A 22157-nucleotide genomic window follows, 5' to 3' on the forward strand; every position below is an offset into this window, starting at 1 on the left:
TGTGTGTGTGTGTGTGTGTGTGTGTGTGTGTGTGTGTGTGTGTGTGTGTATGCATGGGTTAAATGCCTCTGCCACACAAACCCATTCTTATAAGCAAGAAGCCCTTCAATGTATAAGTCAAAACAAGGAGGATATATGCCAGGGCTGAATGACAATAGGGACTGAAACAGAACTTGTGTGAATTTGTGTCCCAGAGCTATGCCAGTGTGTTCTGAGTGAAGATGATACAATATGGAAAAGTGTGTGTGTGTGTGTGTGTGTGTGTGTGTGTGTGTGTGTGTGTGTGTGTGTGTGTGTGTGTGCACGAGCATGCGTGTATGTGTGTGTGTGTGTGTGTGTGTGTGTGTGTGTGTGTGTGTGTGTGTGTGTGTGTGTGTGTGTGTGTGTGTGTGTGTGAGTGAGTGTGTATGTGTGTATGTAGATCCACATGGCCTAGAGGGGGTCGGAGTCAGGAGCCGAGCCATTCGTATCAATAGGAAGGCCTTCCTTCAGCATGAACAAGTCAGAAGGAGGAGGACGTGTCCCGGACACTGAAACAGAGGCGGCCCTCAACAGGCGCTGGTGTGACCCCGAGTCCTATTACGGTGCATACTGTCCAAACACTGAGTAAGTGAGTGAGTGAGTGAGTAAGGATTGTGCAATAATAAAATTGTCATTTTTACAAACAGTCACAGTGGATGGATGTCAGTCAGTTGTGTTCTGATATTTGCGGACAAAAGGAAAGTGTTGTTAAATATTTTAGAGCACCACTTTTCCTCTCAAATACTGTGCAATTTATGCCTGCCATGAATGTAATGACTCCGCTATTTCTAGAAGTTGGATAATGCTAGACAGAGAGACTGGACTTATGTTTATGCTTGTCTCGATTGTGAATATTTGGATGGGGATTTTGCCAAGAGATGGTATATCTCACTGATGGACAGAGTTTCTGAGGAATCGCAAGGAACGTGGAAGTCCCCTGGCATGCATGCATCAGAAAGTATATACTGCTCCCTAGTGGAATGTTTCAAGTACTACAAGTTGTGTGTAAATTATTTCAGGCTACATGGTGTCACATTTTGGATTGTGATCATTATTATTCAACAGGTGGCATATTCACTTACATTTGCATGTATTCATTTAGCAGATGCTTCAATCCAAAGGGGCTTGCAGTACAGACATGCATTTCCATCAGCAGGCTGTGTATTTCCTTGGAATTGTGCGATTATTTTAGTTGCTTGCAGAATTTTACATTACATTTTACATTTCACATGTAGTGTTTTTGCTATCTGCTCATTATGATTCTGCTTAGTCTTTGCTATAGGGCTACATATTGGAGAAAACACACATGCACACACACACACACACACACACACACACACACACGTTATACTGTGTGTGTGTGTGTGTGTGTGTGTGTGTGTGTGTGTGTGTGTGTGTGTGTGTGTGTGTGTGTGTGTGTGTGTGTGTGTCTACTACGGCCTAAAATGCTCCTGTCATTCAAAATGATTGTTTATTGTTGACGTTGATTCGACTTCACAGTTGGATCCAGACTCAGACCAACTGGCTGACACAAAGCAAGCTATTACTACCATTTTATGAGGGCACACACTCACACACTCCAGCCGTGCCCAGGCCCAGGCCCTTCCGTGAGACTTCCCAGTGTTATTAAAAACACAAATCACGGCTTTGTAATAAAGCAAATAGCATCAGGCGGCGGGGGTCACTGTACAGCCTCATGAATTTATTACAGGCAATCAAGGCCGTCTGGGAGGGTCACATTTCATTGCTGCTGGATATGCAAATACTGGTTCCTTTCCGAGGTAAACACATTCATTTGCTGTCATTACGGAGCGCACAACAGATTCATTACTCCCATCATTTTCTTTTCAGTTCGCATCAAAACACGGCTGGCTTTATTCATGGGGGCTCCATGCGACTCCAGAGTTTCCGGAGTGTTCCTGCCAGCCAGCAGACCAACGGCCAAATGCAGAGAGAGAGGGCTGTGTGAGTGTGTGTGTGTGTGTTTTGGGGGGTGGGGGGGTAGTGCAGGTGTCTCAGTGATCAGGAAGAGAAAGGGCTACCTGCTCCCCAGGGAAATCTGATTCTTCGGTGATCCTATCATTCACCCGTGGGTTTTCTTTTTTTTGGAAGGGGGGGGGGGGCAGAAAGGATATGAATAATAATAACGCAACGCTCTTTGTTTTCCTAGAAGAATCCAGCTCCTGCCTCGCTTCTGTACAACGACTGTAGTGGAACAGTACAGTATGGCACCTATAGGAACAATGTCTTTCATGATTATGTTTTGGACACATGTGACACAGTACAGAGTCTAAAGTGACACTGTCTAAAGTTTAGGTGGATATGTTATATGGTGCTCTCCATCTTTCGCAGTTACCTGTCATGCTGTTGCATTGCAAATGAGGTTCCTATTTGTGTCTTTGCAGTGAGAACATTTGCCTCAGGGTCAGATTTCATGGCCACCTGCCATCAACATCATTCAACAGCTGAAACTGAGATAGTTTTCTAATAACTATTAACTACTATTACTAACTATTAATTATAATGCTAATTGATCATCTTTGACAACACATCTGGGGATGTTTTCAATGTGTGGCTGGCGAGTTTGCAAAGACACAAAGCTAGTCAAACATTTTTGATGACTAGCAGGCACTGATGGATCAGCGGCTCGGTCTGGTTGGGCGCGTGGTTATTTAACAGTGTTTGCAGATGGGGGCTTTGCTGGCGTAATTGAGGGTAAACACAGCACTGTGTTTGCAGTCCCCGCAGAGGTTTCTCCGTGATAAGATGAGACTAGCATGAAAACGAGTCTCTGGCCATCCCACACAGACGTAGACAGCTCTCGCTCTAAGGATGCTCTCTATACAACTGTGCCTTTTCATTTGTGACAAATTTGATAAAGCTGCAATCTGACCTTGTGGAAAATCCATTGTGTAGGTGGGTAATGTCACTGCCTTCATTATTCAGCTTCACTCACACTATCATTTATACCATCATTCAATTAAATGATTGTCCCTAACACAATTTCGGCCTATTAGGTCTTGTCAATATGCCTAGAGATGATTTCATCATTATCTCTCTCTCTCTCTCTCTCTCTCTCTCCTCTCTCTCTCTCTCTCTCTCCACCCAGCAGACAAGAGACCAGAGCTCAGGAGTGTCTGTCTTATAATAATCTGAAAGTGTTTTTTATTAGCTTTTTTTTTTAAAACAAAGAACTTAACACAGATATAGACATTGCATGCTCTAAGCAATTATACTTTGTAGGACATTTTTATATTAATCAACGCATAATCAATAATAGAACTACAAGGGTATATGACCATCACACACCATCACATATTTGTCAACACACTTTCTATAGCAAGTAAAAAATATCCATAAATAAATAAACGAAACAAGGAAAACAAATGAAAAAGAAGAAAATGTTTTCACAACAGCAAGGCAGTACATCACAACAAATGAAAACAGGAAACATTTATCTTTTTTTAAGGTGAATAAATACCTTGAGATGACAGTCACCTCTGTTTCAAAATAGAGTTATGTTAAAATCTTTGCTTCAATAGGCATCACATATGGTCGTATTGTGTTAACACAGGATAGTCTTTAGCCTGCTTCTTCCACAGAAGGGCATTCTCTGTTTCTGATGCATGTGACACAGACAGATAATGTCATATCTGCTGAGCAGTGTCACCTACAATTCAGACCAATTTCACCACACTGCTTGGCATCAAATGAGGAGGCACAGAGGAACCTTTTTTTGTCCCCTTCACAAAATGTACAATGTCCCCTATTTCCAAAGGGCTTGTTTCAGATTCAGTTCCTGTGTGGAAAGTCCATGAATGATCATTGTTGAAGGGCTATTTTCTCCTGAGCCATGCTCTTCCCTTACCACGATGGGGTCAGGATGACATGGTGAGCCAATGACTCCCAAACAAGAAAATGTCACTAGTCTCCAGTCACTTGTTTCTCAGCAGCATGACAGAAGAAAGGGGCTTAGTAAGGCAAGTTTGAAAATGTCTGAGGATAATTCAGGCAACATATCTCTCTGTCTCACACGACTTGCTTTCGCACTCTATTTCTCACCTTTCTGTAAACGAGAGGCTTGAAATCTGCCTAAATCGAGTGTTTTAAGTAATTTTATGTCTATTTTTTTACACCAACTATGTGTACTGTACTTTTCCCTGCTCCTAACCTTTGTGATGTTTAAAGAACCATCACAGTTCTTTTTTTCTTTTGCCAAGGACATTAAAGTCAAGCCAGATTGCTTGAGAACAGTGTGATTTTTTCCTGGATGTCAGACACCCATGCAACTGTGACCACTCTATGTGTCAGAGGCCTCGTGTGTGGGGCCGAGATCGACAGCTATGTGTTCCTGACAGAGAGGCACCGAGGCCGAGACGCAGTTGGCTCCGCCGATCAGGCCGTCGGTGGCCGTCGGCGAGTCGCTGAGCTCCGTGGCGACCAGCTGGCGGGGCGGGTCTCCGGCGGGCGTGTGGTGGTGGCCGCCGGGGCTGGACTTGCTGGAGGAGCTGAGGGAGTTGGTGGGGCTGAGCTGCACGGCCGTGGTGTCCTGCAGCGTGTGCTCGCTCGTCTCCATCTCGAAGGCCGAGGGGCCCATGCGCATCAGGCCCCAGCTGTCCGCGCCGTTGCCGCCGCCGCCCGCCTTGCCTCGGGACGCGTGCGCCGGGGGCCGGCGGCTGCACACGCAGCACGCGGCGAAGAACGACAGCGCCACCAGCAGCAGCAGCGGCCCGATGATGATGGGCGGATTCTTGGTGGGCACAAACTTGCCGAACGCGAAGGCCCCCACCAGGGTGATGTTGATGCCCGCCAGCATGATGCAGAGCCCGCAGGCGCAGCACAGGGCCGGGGAGGGCAGGCCCTGGGGACGCAGCTTCCGCTTCCTGGAGCTCTTCTTGGGCACTGAGGTCCGGGCGGTCTTGTCGGGATGGACCATGTTGTGGCTATCTTCTCAATGGCCTGCTGTAGCACGAAATGCCAGAGGCACTAGCTGAGCTGGGCATGTGACGCAGCCAGTGGGAGTCCCTGACAGAGGCAGAGCACAGCGTGAAGTAAACAGTGTAGCAAGATCAGCCAGCAAATGCCTCTCTGCCAAATTATCCTTGAGAGGCCTTTTAGAGTAGCTGGCATATTTTATGAGGCAGTGATATTGAAAACTAGGGGGGGGGGGGGTATACATATAACAGTACAGTTCACTACAAGATAACTAGATAAGGGAACAACCAGAAAGTCAATTAGGTACCATAAAAGTCTTATTTGGTGTGGGACTGGGTGGAAATATCACTTTGGTAACTAGACTACTTCATATGCAAACAATACAAGAATTGACAGCCTCCTGAGGTCAAAGTCCTAGATTACAAGAGTTAATGAAACTTGCTGATTTCTGTATCCTCACTTTAAGAAATACATTACACTTAATGAGAGTAATTAAATAAAAACAACAGAATAATCATTTTGCATTTAGAGAGAAAATATGTTAGTTAAACACTTAAAACATAGACTTCATTATGAATGCCTAATTTCATTCAAATTGGAAGCCAGAAAATGGCATGTTCACTTGGCATCAGATTTCTCAAGCTCCTCAAAGTTGGAACATTCGTTCATCGCCAGACTATAGGCTAGTTAGGCTATAAATGACACCTCGTGGACAACAGACCATCAGTGTTATCACACTTGTAAAATCAATACATTTCCCGAACCTCTTGTCGAGGACGTCTATGGCAGTCCATAAGTTAATTGGTAAAATTCGTAACTGACAGTTTTACGCAAAATCGTTACCATTCGAATACGCAATTCAAATCATGTTCAAAACACGGTCTAATTCAAAATCATTACCAAAATCATCCTAACTTCGCAGTCTATCCATACACATTATCGTTCATTGAAGCAACAATTGATGTAGGCTCTTTTCACACCGGTAGCTCGAGAATCACGGTCAGTTATTGACTTACCATGGAACAGCAAAAATGATGCCACCAAACCATAAAGCAGCTATAGCCTACTTGCTTCTTGATCGAAAAGGAGTGGAGCTACAGCTCAAGGTGTCTCCAGCGATAGCATGTGCATTTCTGAACATGAAGATGCTGGTCACGGCTCACGGTCTATTCATCTGATCCACTGAAATACTCTCGCCTCTATCTCACCGCGCGCCGAGTTCCTTATTAATGAAACGTACACCCACCGCTTGAGGCGCCGTCTTACAACGTTGACAGACACGGTTTGGGCATCCGAACAGAGATTTTCTGACGTCAGTTTGACCACATTTGCTGAAATATTTTTTATATTTCTGTGATTTGATCATTTTATCTCAGTATCAAGAGGTTCGTGTCGTATCCATAGTGGCTAAGAGTCCAGAAGCTCCCATTTTAGACCAGTTTATAGGGAGAGGAGTGATGTCGGGTTGTAAGCACCTGACTGCAAGGCCGCCCTGTCATGGGAACATGTACTGTGAAATGAACAAAGCATCTCCGGTTATATCACCAGCTAGTGTTCTATGTATACCCTTCTCAAGGACAGCGTCAATTTGTCTGTATTTTCACTCTGCTTCTTTCTTGGGAAGATTGCACAGTCCCGCTGCCTCATCCGTGTGTGGGCAGGTGAGTCATTTCGTGTACTTGGTCCATTCATAACACTCACACCATTCATTCATCGAGCCTGCAAAACCACAGTCGAATGAAAGACGATAACAAAAATAAACACGTTCAATAAGTTTTTCCTCTATCAAGTCTGTTTCCTCTCCACCACTGCTCCAGTATTTTACCCCAGGTAGCCTACTCAGAAGTAGGCCCTTTCCACAGCTTCATGCCTCCTCAGCCCTCATTTACTTTTGCACCAAATGCATCTGTATGTTAGTGATCTTTCTAAAATGGTCAAGGACTGATTAGGTAGATCTATTTCAGAAATTAATCTTCTTCATAGTTGGAACTTGAGGCAGGATCAGTAGGCCTACGTTCCCAGCTGCCCAGTCTTTGGGTTCAGAGACTGCACCTTCCATACCAGCCATGCTTGGTCTCATTCAACGTTGTGTTCAGTGAAAAGCCGCATGTAGTACCATAGTGATAGCCTACCTGATAATGCAGGGCTGAGACAGCCTTCTCTTGCTGGGTTGAGGCTGGCCATGAATGCTGCTTAGTTGCAATAGGGATTCTGTATCCATGGCAACTGGGAGACATCCGCGTACACAGAGTTCATATTAGTGGGTTATACATGAAATTAATTGGGTGTAGGAAATGAGATTTCCTATCAGTGCCCTCAACATTCGAATGACTTTTTTGCTCAAATACGGATTTGCACAAACTGTTGCAGTTCAGCCCATCCTCAATTCAATTTGACAAGGGAAAAAAACGCACACAGCATGTCAAAAAGATATGTATGATTTATTCATAATTCCATGTCAAACCTGTTTTTCAAAGTGCAATACCAGTTGTCATGCCAGCACCTTTCAATGGGAAAACGTCTGGGAGTGTCATGGTTCACCAGACTCCTCTTATGGGGATTTCTACACTCTGAACCCCCTCTAAAAGGGATTTCTCTTAACTCCCTCTACAGCCTGCAGGGGGGCTCTGAAAAAATACAAAATACATACAAATAAAATTTTTTAAATATCGCTTGCTCTGACACAACCACTTAACTTCAGGTTAATCCCGGTAACCTTGTTTTAGGAACGTGGGAAGATGATACAGAGCAGGGGCCGCTGTGTTCTTTGCTTGAGCAAATTTAGAGCAGGATGAGAACTCGTATGACATTTAAAACATCTGCCTTTACGTAGGGGTTCCTGTTAGTATCACCAATCTGCCAAAAGCGGAATATATGCACGAGGCAACTATTCATGTTCAACAGCTGATGCCCATGGTTCTTTATTAGTGTAGAGGTAAAACATGAGCCAATAGCATGGTTCATCCCTTCGCTCCATTTGGGGCCAAAAGAATTTCACTGGAGCTAGAAGTGGAGTTCATCATTCATAACTCGGATAAAAGAAGAAAAAAAATAAAATGTTGAAGCCATGTACATACATCATCTTACTTTGGCACATTTTTGTTGCGTGCAAATAGCACTAAAATTAAAAAGACACAACATTAATGTATCACTAATACACATATATACAAAACATAGGAAAGACAAACAGGTTCATGGTTCAAGAGGGGAAAGGGGGGGGGGGTATAAGTGCCTTTCTGAGGCTTTCCATGACTGTGACACTACCAAAAAAAATAAAAAATAAAGTAAAAACACATACTATTATCTAATACAACCCAATATTCTGCTAAAACTAAAACAAGTGGTGAGCATGGGTGTGCAAATACAGTTAAGACTATGTGGCACCGTCCTTCCTTAAATATGCAACCCACTTAGAAAATAGCAGGCCGACATTTGAACATTAATTTGAATATCAAAAGGATGTGCAAATAATTGTGTGCAATTTGATTCTGAGGTAATGATTTTGAAGGTTGTAGAGAAGCTTGACTATAATAACACCTATCCCAACTGATGTCATCTAATGACTACGGTGGCCTGTTTGCCACCCACTAAAGGCTCAGCAATAGGAGTATGATATGGACTGGAAACATGGGGTGCTATTGAGTAACAGAAACAAACACAATTAAACACAACTATATAAAAATAAACAGATTTTCTCGTTTCAACCGTAACATTGCAAGCACCGTTCTAACCTCTTATATAAAATAAATAAATATGAAACAAAGAGCAGTCGGATTTTGTGAATTAATAGTCCAACAAATACTGGCCATATTGTTAAAATTCAGCTGTTATTGACAACTGCAGCAATGATTAATAGATCATTGCTTAACAGATAGCTTAATTAAAAAAAAAAAAAAAAAAATCCTTCAGTAACTGTAATCAAAATGCTTGTTAAATAACTGTCGAAAGGTGTCTCGGAAGTCCTTTTACACAACAGCTGAGAAGAGTATTCTAGAACCTGAGGTGAGTAAAGATGGTGTTAACTGAGAGAGCTGCTCAAATAGGGCACCTGTTGTTCTGTTTTCATGTTTGTTTGTTTGTTTGTTTTTCTTGTTTGTCTCCCGGTAAGACTTTTGGGCCCACAAATAACCTGAGCTCAGCATCATGCAAATTCAGTTCTGAACAGGGCAAAGAGGGAATGGAAGAGGGGCAGAGGACATCTGGGAGGAGTTCTTCAGTGACCTAGTGAGCCTGAGGTGTGTGTGAGTGTGTTGTGTGTGTGTGTGTGTGTGTGTGTGTGTGTGTGTGTGTGTGTGTGTGTGTGTGTGTGTGTGTGTGTGTGTGTGTGTGTGTGTGTGTGTGTGTGTGTGGTCGGGGGGGGGGGGTCGCGGCTCACACTGGTGGCTCCTCGGCCGTGGGCAGGAAGTCTCGGGCGCGAAGGGCATTAGACTGTGCCCTGCGGCGGGCCAGCCTGGAGTTGGAGGGGGGCGACAGCTTCATGGAGCAGACCACCGAGGCGCTGGCGTCCTCGCACTCCTCCTCGTGCTGGGACAGCTGCCGGTTGAAGGCGATGGCATCCGCGGCAAACTGCGTCAGGTCTTTGGTGCTGCTGTTCCTGTAGACATTTGACACAAACAGGGACCAAAATGTCAAGGAAACTGCTGCCATTTCTTGATATATTCTTGGATTTGTTTTTAAGGTTTTGTTTGTGGTCACGATTAGCAATAAACCATCACACCTCCGTTACATCCAAATTGCAATATAACTGTTTCAGATCATATTACAGATATTTGTTTGCCAGTTTGCAGACCCACATACACCACAATTTTGAAACCAACATTTACACCACACACACACACACACACACACACAAAAAAAACAACCTTAGTGTAAGATAACATGAAGAGTAGACTGAAAATGAGCATGCGTTCCGCATCAACTCCAAGATCAAAGAATGTTGTAAAATCCAAAATACCTTTGAAGAATGTGTGGAGTTGGAAGGCCTCTCTCTGGAGCATTCTAGAACACAATGAGAAACAGGGACAGTTCAGGGACAATGGAAATATTCAATGGCAAGTCCATAGATAACACAATGAATCAATATTGTATAACATGGCATGTAGATCTGGCATCTGGCAATTATATGACTCATCATAATCATCATCAACCGTTGTGTATTCAGGGGAAATCGACTGAGCATTAAGCTCTTTTACAGCAATGCCAGGAGTTTATATAAACATAAGCATAAGCCATGCGCTGTACTCACTCCCTGCACCCAAGGGTGCTGTAGGACCTGGGCAGCACTGAGGCGCAGTGTTGCATCTCGCACCAGCAGCCTGGAGATGAGGTCTTTGGCCCCATCAGAGATGTGGGCCCAGTCCCTCTCTGGAAACTCGTACTGCCCCTCCTGGATGCTCTCGAACAGATTGTTCTGGGGGGGGGGGGGGGGGGGGAGCAGTTTGTGATTGTAATACTGTATTTTTTTTTTTTGGCCAAATTCAGAAAACTGGCAAATGGCTATTGTCTTTAAAAAGCAAACAAACACTACACGTCATGCTTTTGTAAGTGTTCTAGGCAACACCATGTTCTGGGAACAACATAGGGGCTGAAACCAAGCCACTGATGATTCCAGCGCTGAGCAAATTCATCAACCTTTCACCAAATTAACTAAATTATGAGAGTTACCAGACCCTGTGGCTTGGTGTGTTTTTATGCCAAGTGCCTCATGAGTATAGTTTAGAGATAGATTAGTCAGAGACTTGAATTAAAAACATTAATCTTGAATACAAAAAGATGCTCTGCAGCAGATGCTGCTATGTAGCAAATCCTCACTACCTTGGGAGATAAAGAGTCACTACACAGAGCCAGATGGGATGTTTTTAGCCACAGATTTTCCATCCATATTCCGGTTCGACTTTTGGCAGGCATTTATGATTGATTGAGGAATTTTAAATCCCATTAATCTGCACCTAAATCCACATTTATACGTACACTTAAACCTGCAATTAAATCCACATTTTCTCTCTCATGGTTTAAACAACGCAAGGTCAAAAGCAGGACATCATACAGTACCTGGCAGGCGCGACAGGCCTCTCCGCGATCCCAGCCGCAGTCCGTCCCACAGTGACCGGTGAAGGGCGGGCTCCCGCTCAGTAAGATGTAGAGGATGACCCCTAGGCTCCAGAGGTCACAGCGCTTATCGTAGAATGAGGCCTCATCTGTGAACACCTCCACTACCTCAGGGGCCATGTACTCTGCAGACCCACACTGTTGGCACAAGGAAGTACAAACGGTTGAGGAAGCAAAGGGGCAAGAGCTTATTTCCTGTCATTCATATGAGCGTCATATATCGTCTGATATATTACAAATATCAAAGACTTCTGTTGCATGTATCTGGGGGCATGTACATTGTTTTGGTTAGCTACAGTACCTTCATTGTCTTCACAAAATTACAAAGACTTTGAAATACTAACCAAAAACCTTTGTTTCTATTAACTCAACTCATACCGCAAGTCAAATTCAAGTCCTGCAAGAGGAAACTACTCAACGGAAACATCATCTGCTAAATTCAAGCATACAGCAGGTACAGTATGTAGGTCACATACTGTACCATATGTTAAGTAATTTCCCATACTTAGGCTATAACCTCTGCCTCTGCATGGTCACTGTTAGTTTACACTGAATGATTCATCATGAAATGTGATAATTTTCTGCTACTACTTTTCTGCTACTACTACTTTACGGCCTTTACTTTAAATTCTACCATTAGCTTCTTTACACCCCACTTCCGTCATTTCTCAAATATTAGCCGTGGGTTACTGTACGTTCATTTTGCAAAATTCCTTCAGCTATGAGGTTAATACACGGCGGCAGTTAACATGGTATTAATATGGTTGTTTCTTTTAACTTGGATTAAACACTGTCCTGTGGCTTATACATAATGTGGCTGATACACAGGAGGAAATGACTGTATTGTCAGAGAGCAGGGACTTACGGGAGTGGTGAGCTCAGGGGTGGTGATGGGGGTACAGGCACTGCTCAGCTTCACACCGCTCCCCAAGTCAAAGTCACAGATCTTCACTGGAGACACCTGGGCAAGAGGGGAACATCACATGGAGTTACACACTAATTAGAGCTCAACAATTAGAGCGCAGAAAATGAATAGATTCATAGTCATCTATTAAATTGATTGCTGACTGTTCTGATAATGGATTCTTAAATTTGTTCAAATGAATAGTTTTACAGTAAACTGAATATCTCTGGTTTGTTGACAAATTAAAACCTTTGGGACCCTTTCTTTGGCTTTGGTAAACATTTTTGGAAAACATTTTTCACCATTTTCTGACAGTTTACAGACCAAACAATGAATTGAGTCATCAAGGAAATAGAGAGATGAGACCGATTAAATCAACAATGAAAACGCTGTCAGTTGCCACCCTACTCAACATGCTCAAACTCAAAGTATGTAAGAGGATGCAGCAGTTGTCTGATGTGGCGAGTGTGGTTGGAAAGAGTGCAACTGAAACTGAGAAAGAGGGTAACTGCCAAGCCTTTCAACTAGCCCAAAATTCCTCAGAAGTTGTGACCAACTTTGTACCAAAATGTTGCAGTGTCACATCATGTCCACAGTATCAATTGAACTTTATTTCACTTGAACTGTGCAGCATTTATATTGACGGAGATAATAACTACTAGAGAGGACAGCTGGATAATTTATAGGAGTTAACAATCTACAGTTGAAAGGATTTTACCTGGTCAGGGTATTCACACAGGATGTTTTCAGGCTTGAGGTCACGATGAGCAATACCTATGTACATGACAGATGCACATTACAAAACTGAAGACTGCAAATATGGTCAGCTCAAACAGGAAACTTGCACAACTTTTGAGTGAGTTTCTACCTTTGGTGTGAAGGAAGTCGAGCGCTTTAGCTATATCCCGAACCACTCGACTGGCCTCCCGCTCATCAAAGTGCTTACGGTTCTGGATGTGGGTCAGGATAGATCCTTCACATAGAAAAAAACAAGTTAAATGTTATATGAAATGTAGATTTTACAAATGGCTGTCAATAGAATATACATACACAACATAAAATATGACTTAAGTTGTGTATGTATGTATATTGTTTGTACAATTCATTATATTCAATGTGCATACTAACACAGTAGTGTCTCTGAATAAACGTAGAACAAACCTCCTTTTAACTTCTCAAACACCAAGTAGAAGCAATTATCATCTTCAAAAAATTGAATTAGTTCCAGAATGTTCCTAGGACCACAAAAAAATGAGCATGAATAGACACATCCCCATGAATGTGACAGCTTCAAGAGTTCGCTTATCTTGGTAAACAATTAAAGGGCGCTCACTTGTTGCCTTGGCACTGGTAGAGTGTTTCCACCTCCCTGAAAACACGGCTGCGACTGTGTCCAGCCTTCTTCTCAATGATCTACATTGAGGGCAATGACACACCACTGGTTAGCAAGAGGGTCAAGGGTCACAGGTAATCATATTTTCCACTCGCTGAAGGAAAAAACAGGTGCGTGTTTTATTTATGGGCACCTGCGGCCTTAATCAAACACACGCTCACCTTCACAGCATACTCATTCCCATTCTGCAGGCTTATGCAACCTTGCACCTTGGCATAAGCCCCCTGCCCGAGCATCTCTTCTGTCAGCTTGTACAGATCTACAGCAGGGGAGAGATGAGGAGGGGCAAAAAACATGACCTTTAACCGTTCCAAAAAACTTCAGGATAAGGGAACATAATTCCAATGTACTGTAAACATTTCTTAAGCACCCAAACACAGAACATTGGCCACTGTCAACACACTGGAAATTGACCAAAAATGTCCGATCCAATCTTTGAGACGAGTGCCCTCTCCTAAAATCCGTACCTGTAAATGCTCCAGTGAAGCTGTCAGTGGCTCTGGTCCTCCTCTTCTTCTTCTTCCGCATAGGATGCTCCGCAATGTCCACAGGCTTGCTGGCCTCCATGGCTACAAACGACAAAGACGACGAAGAAGAAAATGAACAAAAACAAAAACATTCAGCGTCTGCCCTGAGATGTGTCTGGGCAAAGATAATAAGAGCTCATTTTCAGAACCTGGCTGGTGTGAGGGGATACCTGTGGAGGCCGAGGGGAAGCAAGCGAGCTCCTGAGCAGAGGGACCACCGGCCTGCAGGCAATCCCCCACGGAGCCTGACACCACAGAGTTGCTCTGAGGAGACAGGAGGGATGCAGGACACAAAATAAACGCAAGTCGCACACATATGGGGGCTAATATAACAAGTCAAGAAAAGAGAGAGGGAGAGAGAGTGATGGTGTTAGATAGTGAGAGAGGAAAAAGAAAATGGAGAGCAGCCAGCAGTGTGTGAGGTTTCATAGTGCTAACAATAAACTACAAAGTTCCAGCTCAGTATTGCCGCAAACCCATAAACTACGGGGAACTACATTCTGGATAAAAACAGCCAGTGAACTGTGTAATTAAAAAGAGCAGCTCAGCCCAGTCTGTGATGAAGACCATCTATTTACATGGCGGCCATCCAAAGGCAGTTAAGTGATGGAAGATGAGATGAGGTGATATGAGGTGAGTGGGAGACTATGAGTCACTCGGTCCTAAATTGACCTAGGAGATTCCTGGCAGTATTTGCACTTTCAGAGCATCATAGAGAGTGTGTTAACACTTCCGCTCAGATATGCTGATGACCTCTGCTGATGCAATACTTGTTCCTCAAACTCAGTATGTTAGACTAGCCACGACTAGCCACAGTGTTGCGTGAGTTTACAGGAAGTTAGACAGGGCCGCCAGATAGCACAGAGGCTCTCCGGCCAAGTCTAACAGTTCAGTTATTTATTTATGATATACCGGTAACCTTTCCATGGGAAAAAGTAGGTGATACATTCACAAATAGACTTATGCAAACAATAATTCGTTTAAAAGGCAACCAAGGTCAACATTAGATTTTCAAGTCAATTCATGGGGGAATCAGTGTAAAATACTGTTAGGCAGCCACAATTCATTTTGAGTTAGTAGAACTGGCTATTTCACACCTTGACCAACAAATATATTTTTGACATGGGCATGGTAAAAACTGGAATGTCACACAGTAGGGTTACAGAATATTACCTGAAGGGAATGCTGGAAAGCCTGCAGCTCGGCAATCTGGCTGTGCCTCACCATCCCTGCTAACTGCAACACAAAGAACAGTCCCGAATCAGCCACAGGCAACGGGAGATTTGAAGATGAAGTTAGACTACCGTGATGCTGACAGGCATAGGCTTGCAAACTTTGCGATGCAAAGTATTTCACAGATAACTGTCTACGTTTAACCCTTTAACACTTTCCCGCGAGATATGCTAAACATTGTAATTAAAACTCTATGCACTTTCCTGCCAACCTGCCTGAAATGACACGGGGACTGAGAATAAACAAGCAGCTCATAGCAAGTGACGTGAGCTGGCAATTTATTAATAGTATTCCAGTAGGCTAGCTAGCAAACTTGGTTGGTAACGTTAAACTCTTTCAAACCACTTGTCGCATTGGCTAGGTCAGTTCACTCAATGTTTGCTGGCTCACTAAATTTTTCTCCCCGTGTGATGTTTGGACTGACTGAGAATATAACATGTGAAACTGTAATATGGTTTAGGAGATAACGGGCTCTTTAATCTCAGAATGAAATGCCCAGCAAACGGATTTGCTGTAGCGGGGCGCTTCTATTAAACATTAGCTGTACAGCATTACTGAACACTACGTAAACTGTAAATAAACTACGCTTATGGAAATTACAATAGAGAGTGTAAAGAGTGTAAATCTGAACCGATATAAAACAACCAATGAACAAATGATAACTGAGTAATTCGAAGTCTGTCCTGATAACAGCCGTTAGCATAACATAGCATAACCTCAACAACCCATCAGTAACCACAACTAGATTTAGTATTTACAACAAATGGTACTTATAATATAAGTCTGTTTTCTTCTAATATGTTTATTCAGTTTAAGTTATAAATCAAACCTGAGATATGGAATGCCCAAATGAATCGATAGTGAGCCCCTCTGCCATTCCCTGTGCATTGCGCGTCTCTGTTCGTGATTCCTAGCGCGCCGCTGCAGATGAACGGCGAAAGCAAAAACATCACTTAGTCCCACCCCTGTGGAGAAATCCTGATTTCTATTGGTCCAGTAGAAAGAATGATTCTGCGTCATACATTTGGGGAAAGTACACGTCGATGTCGCTAGAAGATTGCAAGTCAAAGCTACGTTACATCATCATACAGGTTTTGGGAGACAGGTGTTGTCGAGATCGGATTGGAGAATGTTAAGGTGTCACTTGTATACAAAAGGTTCACACGTAGGCCAAACTGAATCAGTTCTAAATAAAGGCAGTGACACCGCCCTACATAACGTAAAATGTTCATCAACATTGTGTGCCATTCTATTCCATTCGTCTTCATAATAGCCTAATTAGGCCTATGATTCAGCCGTGTGTGCGCGCGTAGACACATTCAGACAGGTAGGCTACAATTAACAGGCTACTGCATTTATTATTAAAAACGACAACAACAACAACAACAACAACAACAACAACAACAACAACATCATGACAAATTACACATACACTGCTTTTCAAGCTTGGTACCAAAAATCAACAATTTAAGGTTGGTTGAGATTTAATCTGAACAATAAATAAAAACTACTGGATAACTGGCACTTCTAGAACAAGCCGCATACGAATTGATAAACACTTAAGTGGAAACAACCGTCATGGTAGCCTTTGTCACTGTTGCGCTGCACCTAGGCTATCCAAAATTGTGCATTTGGAGTCATCATACAACACTGGAATGTTAATGATTCAAGTGTAGGCTATGTAGTTTAAGCATTTCGGCTCATCTTTCCTGCTATAAAAGTCATGCAGAAAAAATATAGGCTATCAAATTGAAAAAAAAGAAAGAAAAAAAAATCACATTTGCGGTCCAAAAGTGTGCTGAAACTTGACATGCATAAATAATGCTGGAAAAAACAGATACCAAAGTTTAAGAAACAGCAGAGGATACCACAGTTTCAGAAACAGCATCAATAAAGTATCACTGTAATAAGAAAGTCAAGAAAAGGGCAAGCCATCATCAGATAGAGTCTCTTATAGGCCTATACTAGACCTTCTGTCCACTTGCTTGGATCTTCGTTTTTTTGGTGTGATGCTGGTCCATCGGTCCTTTAAGGTTCCATGAGTTACTTGCTCATTAGTTACAGATTTTTTCTGTCATTTCTTTCTGTTATTGGAAGACATAGGATAAATCTAGATTAGAAACAACTTGAAAATAATCTGAATAGAGTTACTCACAGAGTGAGGACAATGTCCAAAATCGTCTTTTATACAATACATTTAGACAATTATCAATAGACATGATTACATCTGTAATTTGTGTGGTCTGCACCTAAACCTAAATGTCTGTCTATGACACAATGATCTCTAAACATCCCATTGTTCTTACAGTAGCCCACTCACCAGAGGTTCAAGCTCTGAGTGTTCGATGAGGCTAAACTCAGAGATGAAGAAGTAGTAGTGTTTGTAGCAGGTGTTTATGTGAGCCTCTGCCCCCATACTACAAATAACATCAAAGTGGTGGATGTACACGTGAACGAAGACTCGGAACAGTCGGCTCAAGATCTTCTTGCACACCTGCTGGAAGTTCTTTGGGAAGGGAACACCTAAACAAAGAGAATACCATGATACATTCAGAGGAAAACAAACAAGCAAATAAAAATAGGCTCTGTGTCACATCTGTAACTGATAGTGGGCTACACACTGCTAGATGACAATTTGTTTCAAATGTCATTTGACCACTGTGTAATTAACCTCTTTGTCACTCCACTTTGACGTCCAGTCATTCACACACACATACACACACACACACACACACACACACACACACACACACACACAAAGAACATGACTGTCAGTCTCGATTCATTCAGTGCCAAAGCATCACAGCCCACTCATGGAATAATTTACATAACCAATCTGATGGGCTGTTGGCCTTTTGCTGGACTGACGTCAAATGCCTCTGAGCTAACAGTGGTACAGCCTCTTGGGCCTTGACCATCAGCGATTTGCTGTGTCCACTTGTCAACTGCCATGACAAGCCTTCAACCTCCGAGGTTAATTGGAAATTCCAAAAACAACACAGACGTCTCTCTCTCTCTCTCTCTCTCTCTCACACACACACACACACACACACACACACACACACACACACACACACACACACACACACACGACACCATGTGCAAAATAAGCCTCACTAAAGGTAAACAAATACGCACACGCACACACACACACACCACCGAAACTGCACCCAAATCTGTGGAAATCGGTTTGTTAGGTGGAGAACTGTTTCACGCCTTCTGATCTTTCCACTAAGTCAATAATCTGGTCGTCCAACACCATGTCGCTGACACACACACACGCACACGCACACGCACACGCACACGCACACGCACACGCACACGCACACGCACACGCACACGCACACGCACACGCACACGCACACGCACACACACACACACACACACACACCACACACACACACACACACACACACACACACACACACCTATTCTTGTGGGGAAGATGTCCTCATTATTGATGAGCGTCTCGATCCAATCCATGAGCAGGTTCATGTACATCAGCGCAGGCAGCTTGGTGGGTCTCTTGTAGTGGTCACCGTCCTGCCAGCGATACTCGTAGCGCGGGCCACCGGACATTATAGGGCAGGTGCGCTCGCAACAGAACTCACTGACCGTGCCGTAGATGAGGTTGATGCGATTGAAGAAGTCCACCACATGCACCGCAATCCAGTCGTTGAGGCTCTCGCCTTCAGGCAGCTGAACCACTTTGCGCAGATCCAGGCCGGACTTGAGCGAGGCCTGGGCTTTCTTGTACAGCTCAAACCTCTGCGTGCCAGGCTCGAAGCGCTTCCGCGGCCTGAACGTCTTATCTTTGCTGAACACTTGCCCAAGGCAGAGGTTCATCTTGGCTGTTTTTTTTTTTCCGAAGTAGAACAACAGGAATGTTGCAAAGAGCGCTCTTTCAGAAATGTTATCTCATGCTGTGGACAATGGAGGAGCAACAGGACCCGCCCTAAGTGGAAATAAGACACATTGAAAAAAACACATATCACATAAACTTCAACCAATTTTGTAGTTCTATAATTTCCTTCAATGACTTATTAGCAAGTCAAGAAACAAAAGTCAAGACTACATTTTGTTTGAATCACTACTGATACTGTACCATCCAAAGTACTAAATAAATATAGTTTACATATTTATACCAATAGAATAAAGCTTATGATATAGCTTAATATAAGGTTGTGGCTCGAGAATCAGATGCTATTCACACGTTTTAAAGGATTATAGTAGGTTACCATAAACATCTTTTGTGTGATTGTCACAAGATCTGAAATGAAATTAGGATATAACTCTAAGCACAGAAATAGAGTTGTCTAATCTACACAGGGCTTCATGTGCAATTTAGTAAATGAGAGGCACGCTCCTCGGTGCTATGTGTCTTTAAATACCCATGGAGTAAGCTGCTTTTATCTGTAAGCAGCACAATATATCTCATCACCGTCTGTCTTCTGTCTTAACCTCCTTTGTATTGTGGAGGCTTAGCTCACACAGAAAGCTCTGATACTGTGAACACTGAACAACTCTGACAAATGTTAGCCATACAGGTAAATACTTAATACCAAACACAAAGGAAAGTATTTCTTCATGGGAGAGTGTTACTGATAATTAATGCAAATTAAATATCCTATTTAGGTTGGTGTTTAAATAATTAATGTGTTTATGTGTCAGAAATCTTAAATATGTTACATTACATTACAGACCTCAGCAGAAAACAGCATGGCAATGAATGCAAGGCTGAATGACAAAACAGTCGTGATGCTCTTGATATGGGCCCTTTCTGACAGCAATTAGCTGGGAGTCTATCAGGAAGATAATGGCTACACATTAGCCTTCCCGAGGGATCAACAGCAATCAAATCGCCTCAAATGGACCTGACATTTCTGCACGACACAGCAAACGTTAAAGAGGGAAATTACTTGATTACAATCAGGGAAAGGGCTGAGAAATGTCTAATTCTTCTGAGCTAGCAAATAATCTTTATTCTGGAGGGGTGTGCACGCCAATTTTCCATATGGCACCCTTTGGACCAGTAAGATGAATTGGGTGGTACAATATCAAGCAACGCGCCCAAATAAGCACTGCCTTCTAGGGCCATCAGATGGATATTAAGGGGAAAACAATCCAGATAAGATAAACAATAAACAGTAAACAAACTACTGTGCTGTGTGATAAGGCTAAATGGCAGAGACAAAAAGATGCTATCACGCAGCATCCTGGAGCAGAGCTGTGACCTGACAAATCCCCCAGTTTACAGTTACTAGAGCTACATTCCCATGTGAGACCCATGTCCTGTTTTACATCGGCTTTCTGACACTTCCTGTGTTTGTTCTCCCATCGCCCTAGTGTCCGAAAAGCCCCTGCAAGCCGTGTTTCTCTGGTGTCGTTCAAACGCATTCAGACATTGAGAGCTCATGCATTAGGAAGTCATCAGCTGCAGACCTGCCTCAGTCCAGTCATCCAAACCAGCGCAAGACATGCTTGTGCAACCAAAACAAAAACTATCTGACACATACCACAGGGAAGTTCTGTCACTCATTACTGGCCAAAGGACAATACTTTATTCCGTAGAATAACAACTTCTCCACCAATGTACACCAATGAGGAATTCTAATGAGTTTCATCTACAGTCTTCTCCCAGTCTTTTGGGATGCCCTCTGTTGCACTCCACTGAAACCTTATGCAGTGACACTGTGTGACAACCTCGTGAAGAGTCTTCGCCGATTCTGAAAACTCCAGATCTTGAAACTGGACTGGAGCCGGAGGCCTGAGAGAACCTTTCTAAACAGACAGTTGCTCAAACTTTTCCCCAATACAAATGGTTAGTGCTCCTCTGACATACACATTTACTGATGCTATTAAGTGAAGTTAACGTTGCCGTTCTGCGCCAAATAAAAACAAGAGTCTGTTGAAGCTCAATTTGACCAACTTCTTCCTCAGTACCATTTGTTTTAGCCATTACACCCCCCCTTGAGGTGACATCAACTTGTCTGGCCACGTTCAAAAGTTGAGCCATAGATTCTTGAGAAGCCTCCTGAATCTAACTGGTTAATGAATGCTTTCATACTATTGCCTCAAAAGTGAGTCTGCAACAGATAAGTTAGTTGAGACAAAGACATCAAAGAAAGCAAGAGGGAGAGAGAGAGAGAGAAAGACAGACAGAGAGAGAGAGAGACAGAATAAGAGATTTTCCTACAGTACCTGGCCTGAGTCCCACTTGAATGGTTTGGAATGTTATGGCGAGACGTGGGAAGGCTCGGGAGAATTCCTGTGTCAGTGGCTCAAATAGAACTCCCCACGAACGGGAGACTGATTTGATTTGTCCCCTCTTGTGCCTCCGGACACTCCCTCCCTTTCAGACAGCACCAGACCAAACCAGACCAGGAGGCTCCGAACTTACTCAGTGGCACACAACACAACACACCACAGCACTGCACAGCACAGCAAAGGAGGGGGAAAAAGTTAAAGACGAAGAAAAAAAAGTTGTTTGGCCTTTCTTCCTGGGAATGATGTCATATCCTGATTTTGTCTGGTTGGCCCCGTTCTACCACTGTCTGTGACTGTGTGCTCTTGCGTGCATGCATGAGCATGTGCGTGTGTGTGTGAGAGAGTGTGTGTGTGTGTGTGTGTGTGTGTGTGCGTGTGTATGTGTGTGTGTGTCTTGAGAGGAACTATAAAGTTTGAGAGGAGGGGAGGGGGAGGAACTCTGAGTTGCGGGTAGCGAAACCGAGAGGCCGTCCCAGACCCTCCTCCTGCTCCTCCTTTCTTTCTCATTCCCATTCTGGTGCCCCCCTCTCACACACACACACACACACACACACACACACACACACACACACACACACACACACACACACACACACACACACACACACACACACACACACACACACACACACACACACACACACACACACACCCTAAAGTAGACTCAGTTTTCAGCATTCTGCCCCAGGCAGACTAAGTTATTTCCTGAGCTCCATAGGAATACTGATAAAAGTAACATGAATGTCTCATCGCTTGACGCTTGCTGCAT

At 43.4% G+C, this 22157-nt stretch overlaps 3 protein-coding genes across 3 annotated transcripts; all 3 read right to left on the reverse strand.

Annotated features, from left to right (window-relative positions):
• Positions 1 to 3243: 3243 nt before the first annotated feature.
• On the reverse strand, positions 3244 to 6147 carry tmem275a (transmembrane protein 275a). Its single transcript, XM_062556668.1, has 2 exons — positions 5973 to 6147; positions 3244 to 5046 (listed from the first exon to the last, which is right to left on the reverse strand). Exon 2 carries the CDS (start codon positions 4955 to 4957, stop codon positions 4322 to 4324), a length of 636 nt encoding a protein of 211 aa, XP_062412652.1. The 5' UTR covers positions 4958 to 5046; positions 5973 to 6147; the 3' UTR covers positions 3244 to 4321.
• A 3097-nt stretch (positions 6148 to 9244) lies between these two features.
• Positions 9245 to 16048, reverse strand: mknk1 (MAPK interacting serine/threonine kinase 1). Its single transcript, XM_062556013.1, has 14 exons — positions 15951 to 16048; positions 15062 to 15124; positions 14059 to 14152; positions 13829 to 13930; positions 13523 to 13620; positions 13302 to 13381; positions 13130 to 13203; positions 12837 to 12941; positions 12687 to 12742; positions 11930 to 12025; positions 11008 to 11202; positions 10202 to 10366; positions 9911 to 9954; positions 9245 to 9550 (listed from the first exon to the last, which is right to left on the reverse strand). Exons 1-14 carry the CDS (start codon positions 15996 to 15998, stop codon positions 9328 to 9330), a joined length of 1443 nt encoding a protein of 480 aa, XP_062411997.1. The 5' UTR covers positions 15999 to 16048; the 3' UTR covers positions 9245 to 9327.
• Positions 16049 to 16459: 411 nt separating this feature from the next.
• Positions 16460 to 21714, reverse strand: mob3c (MOB kinase activator 3C). Its single transcript, XM_062555907.1, has 4 exons — positions 21323 to 21714; positions 18550 to 19076; positions 17442 to 17644; positions 16460 to 17205 (listed from the first exon to the last, which is right to left on the reverse strand). Exons 2-4 carry the CDS (start codon positions 18965 to 18967, stop codon positions 17176 to 17178), a joined length of 651 nt encoding a protein of 216 aa, XP_062411891.1. The 5' UTR covers positions 18968 to 19076; positions 21323 to 21714; the 3' UTR covers positions 16460 to 17175.
• Positions 21715 to 22157: the final 443 nt, after the last annotated feature.

This window comes from Sardina pilchardus, chromosome 15, assembly GCF_963854185.1.
Source record: "Sardina pilchardus chromosome 15, fSarPil1.1, whole genome shotgun sequence".
NCBI lineage: Eukaryota > Metazoa > Chordata > Actinopteri > Clupeiformes > Clupeidae > Sardina > Sardina pilchardus.

Bases quoted from the DNA above. Each gene is read 5' to 3' on its own strand.
- tmem275a (XM_062556668.1), bottom strand. From the start codon at position 4,957: ATGGTCCATCCCGACAAGACCGCCCGGACCTCAGTGCCCAAGAAGAGC.
- mob3c (XM_062555907.1), bottom strand. From the start codon at position 18,967: ATGAACCTCTGCCTTGGGCAAGTGTTCAGCAAAGATAAGACGTTCAGG. The intron at 17,645-18,549 runs GTGTGTGTGTGT...CTCTTTGTTTAG, and splicing joins CATCTTCCCCACAAGAATAG to GTGTTCCCTTCCCAAAGAAC. The intron at 17,206-17,441 runs GTGAGTGGGCTA...TTCCAATAACAG, and splicing joins ACTCAGAGCTTGAACCTCTG to AAAGAAATGACAGAAAAAAT.
- mknk1 (XM_062556013.1), bottom strand. From the start codon at position 15,998: ATGGCAGAGGGGCTCACTATCGATTCATTTGGGCATTCCATATCTCAG. The intron at 13,382-13,522 runs GTGAGCGTGTGT...CCCTCAATGTAG, and splicing joins GGAATGAGTATGCTGTGAAG to ATCATTGAGAAGAAGGCTGG. The intron at 12,026-12,686 runs GTAAAATCCTTT...CCTCTTGCCCAG, and splicing joins TGTGTGAATACCCTGACCAG to GTGTCTCCAGTGAAGATCTG.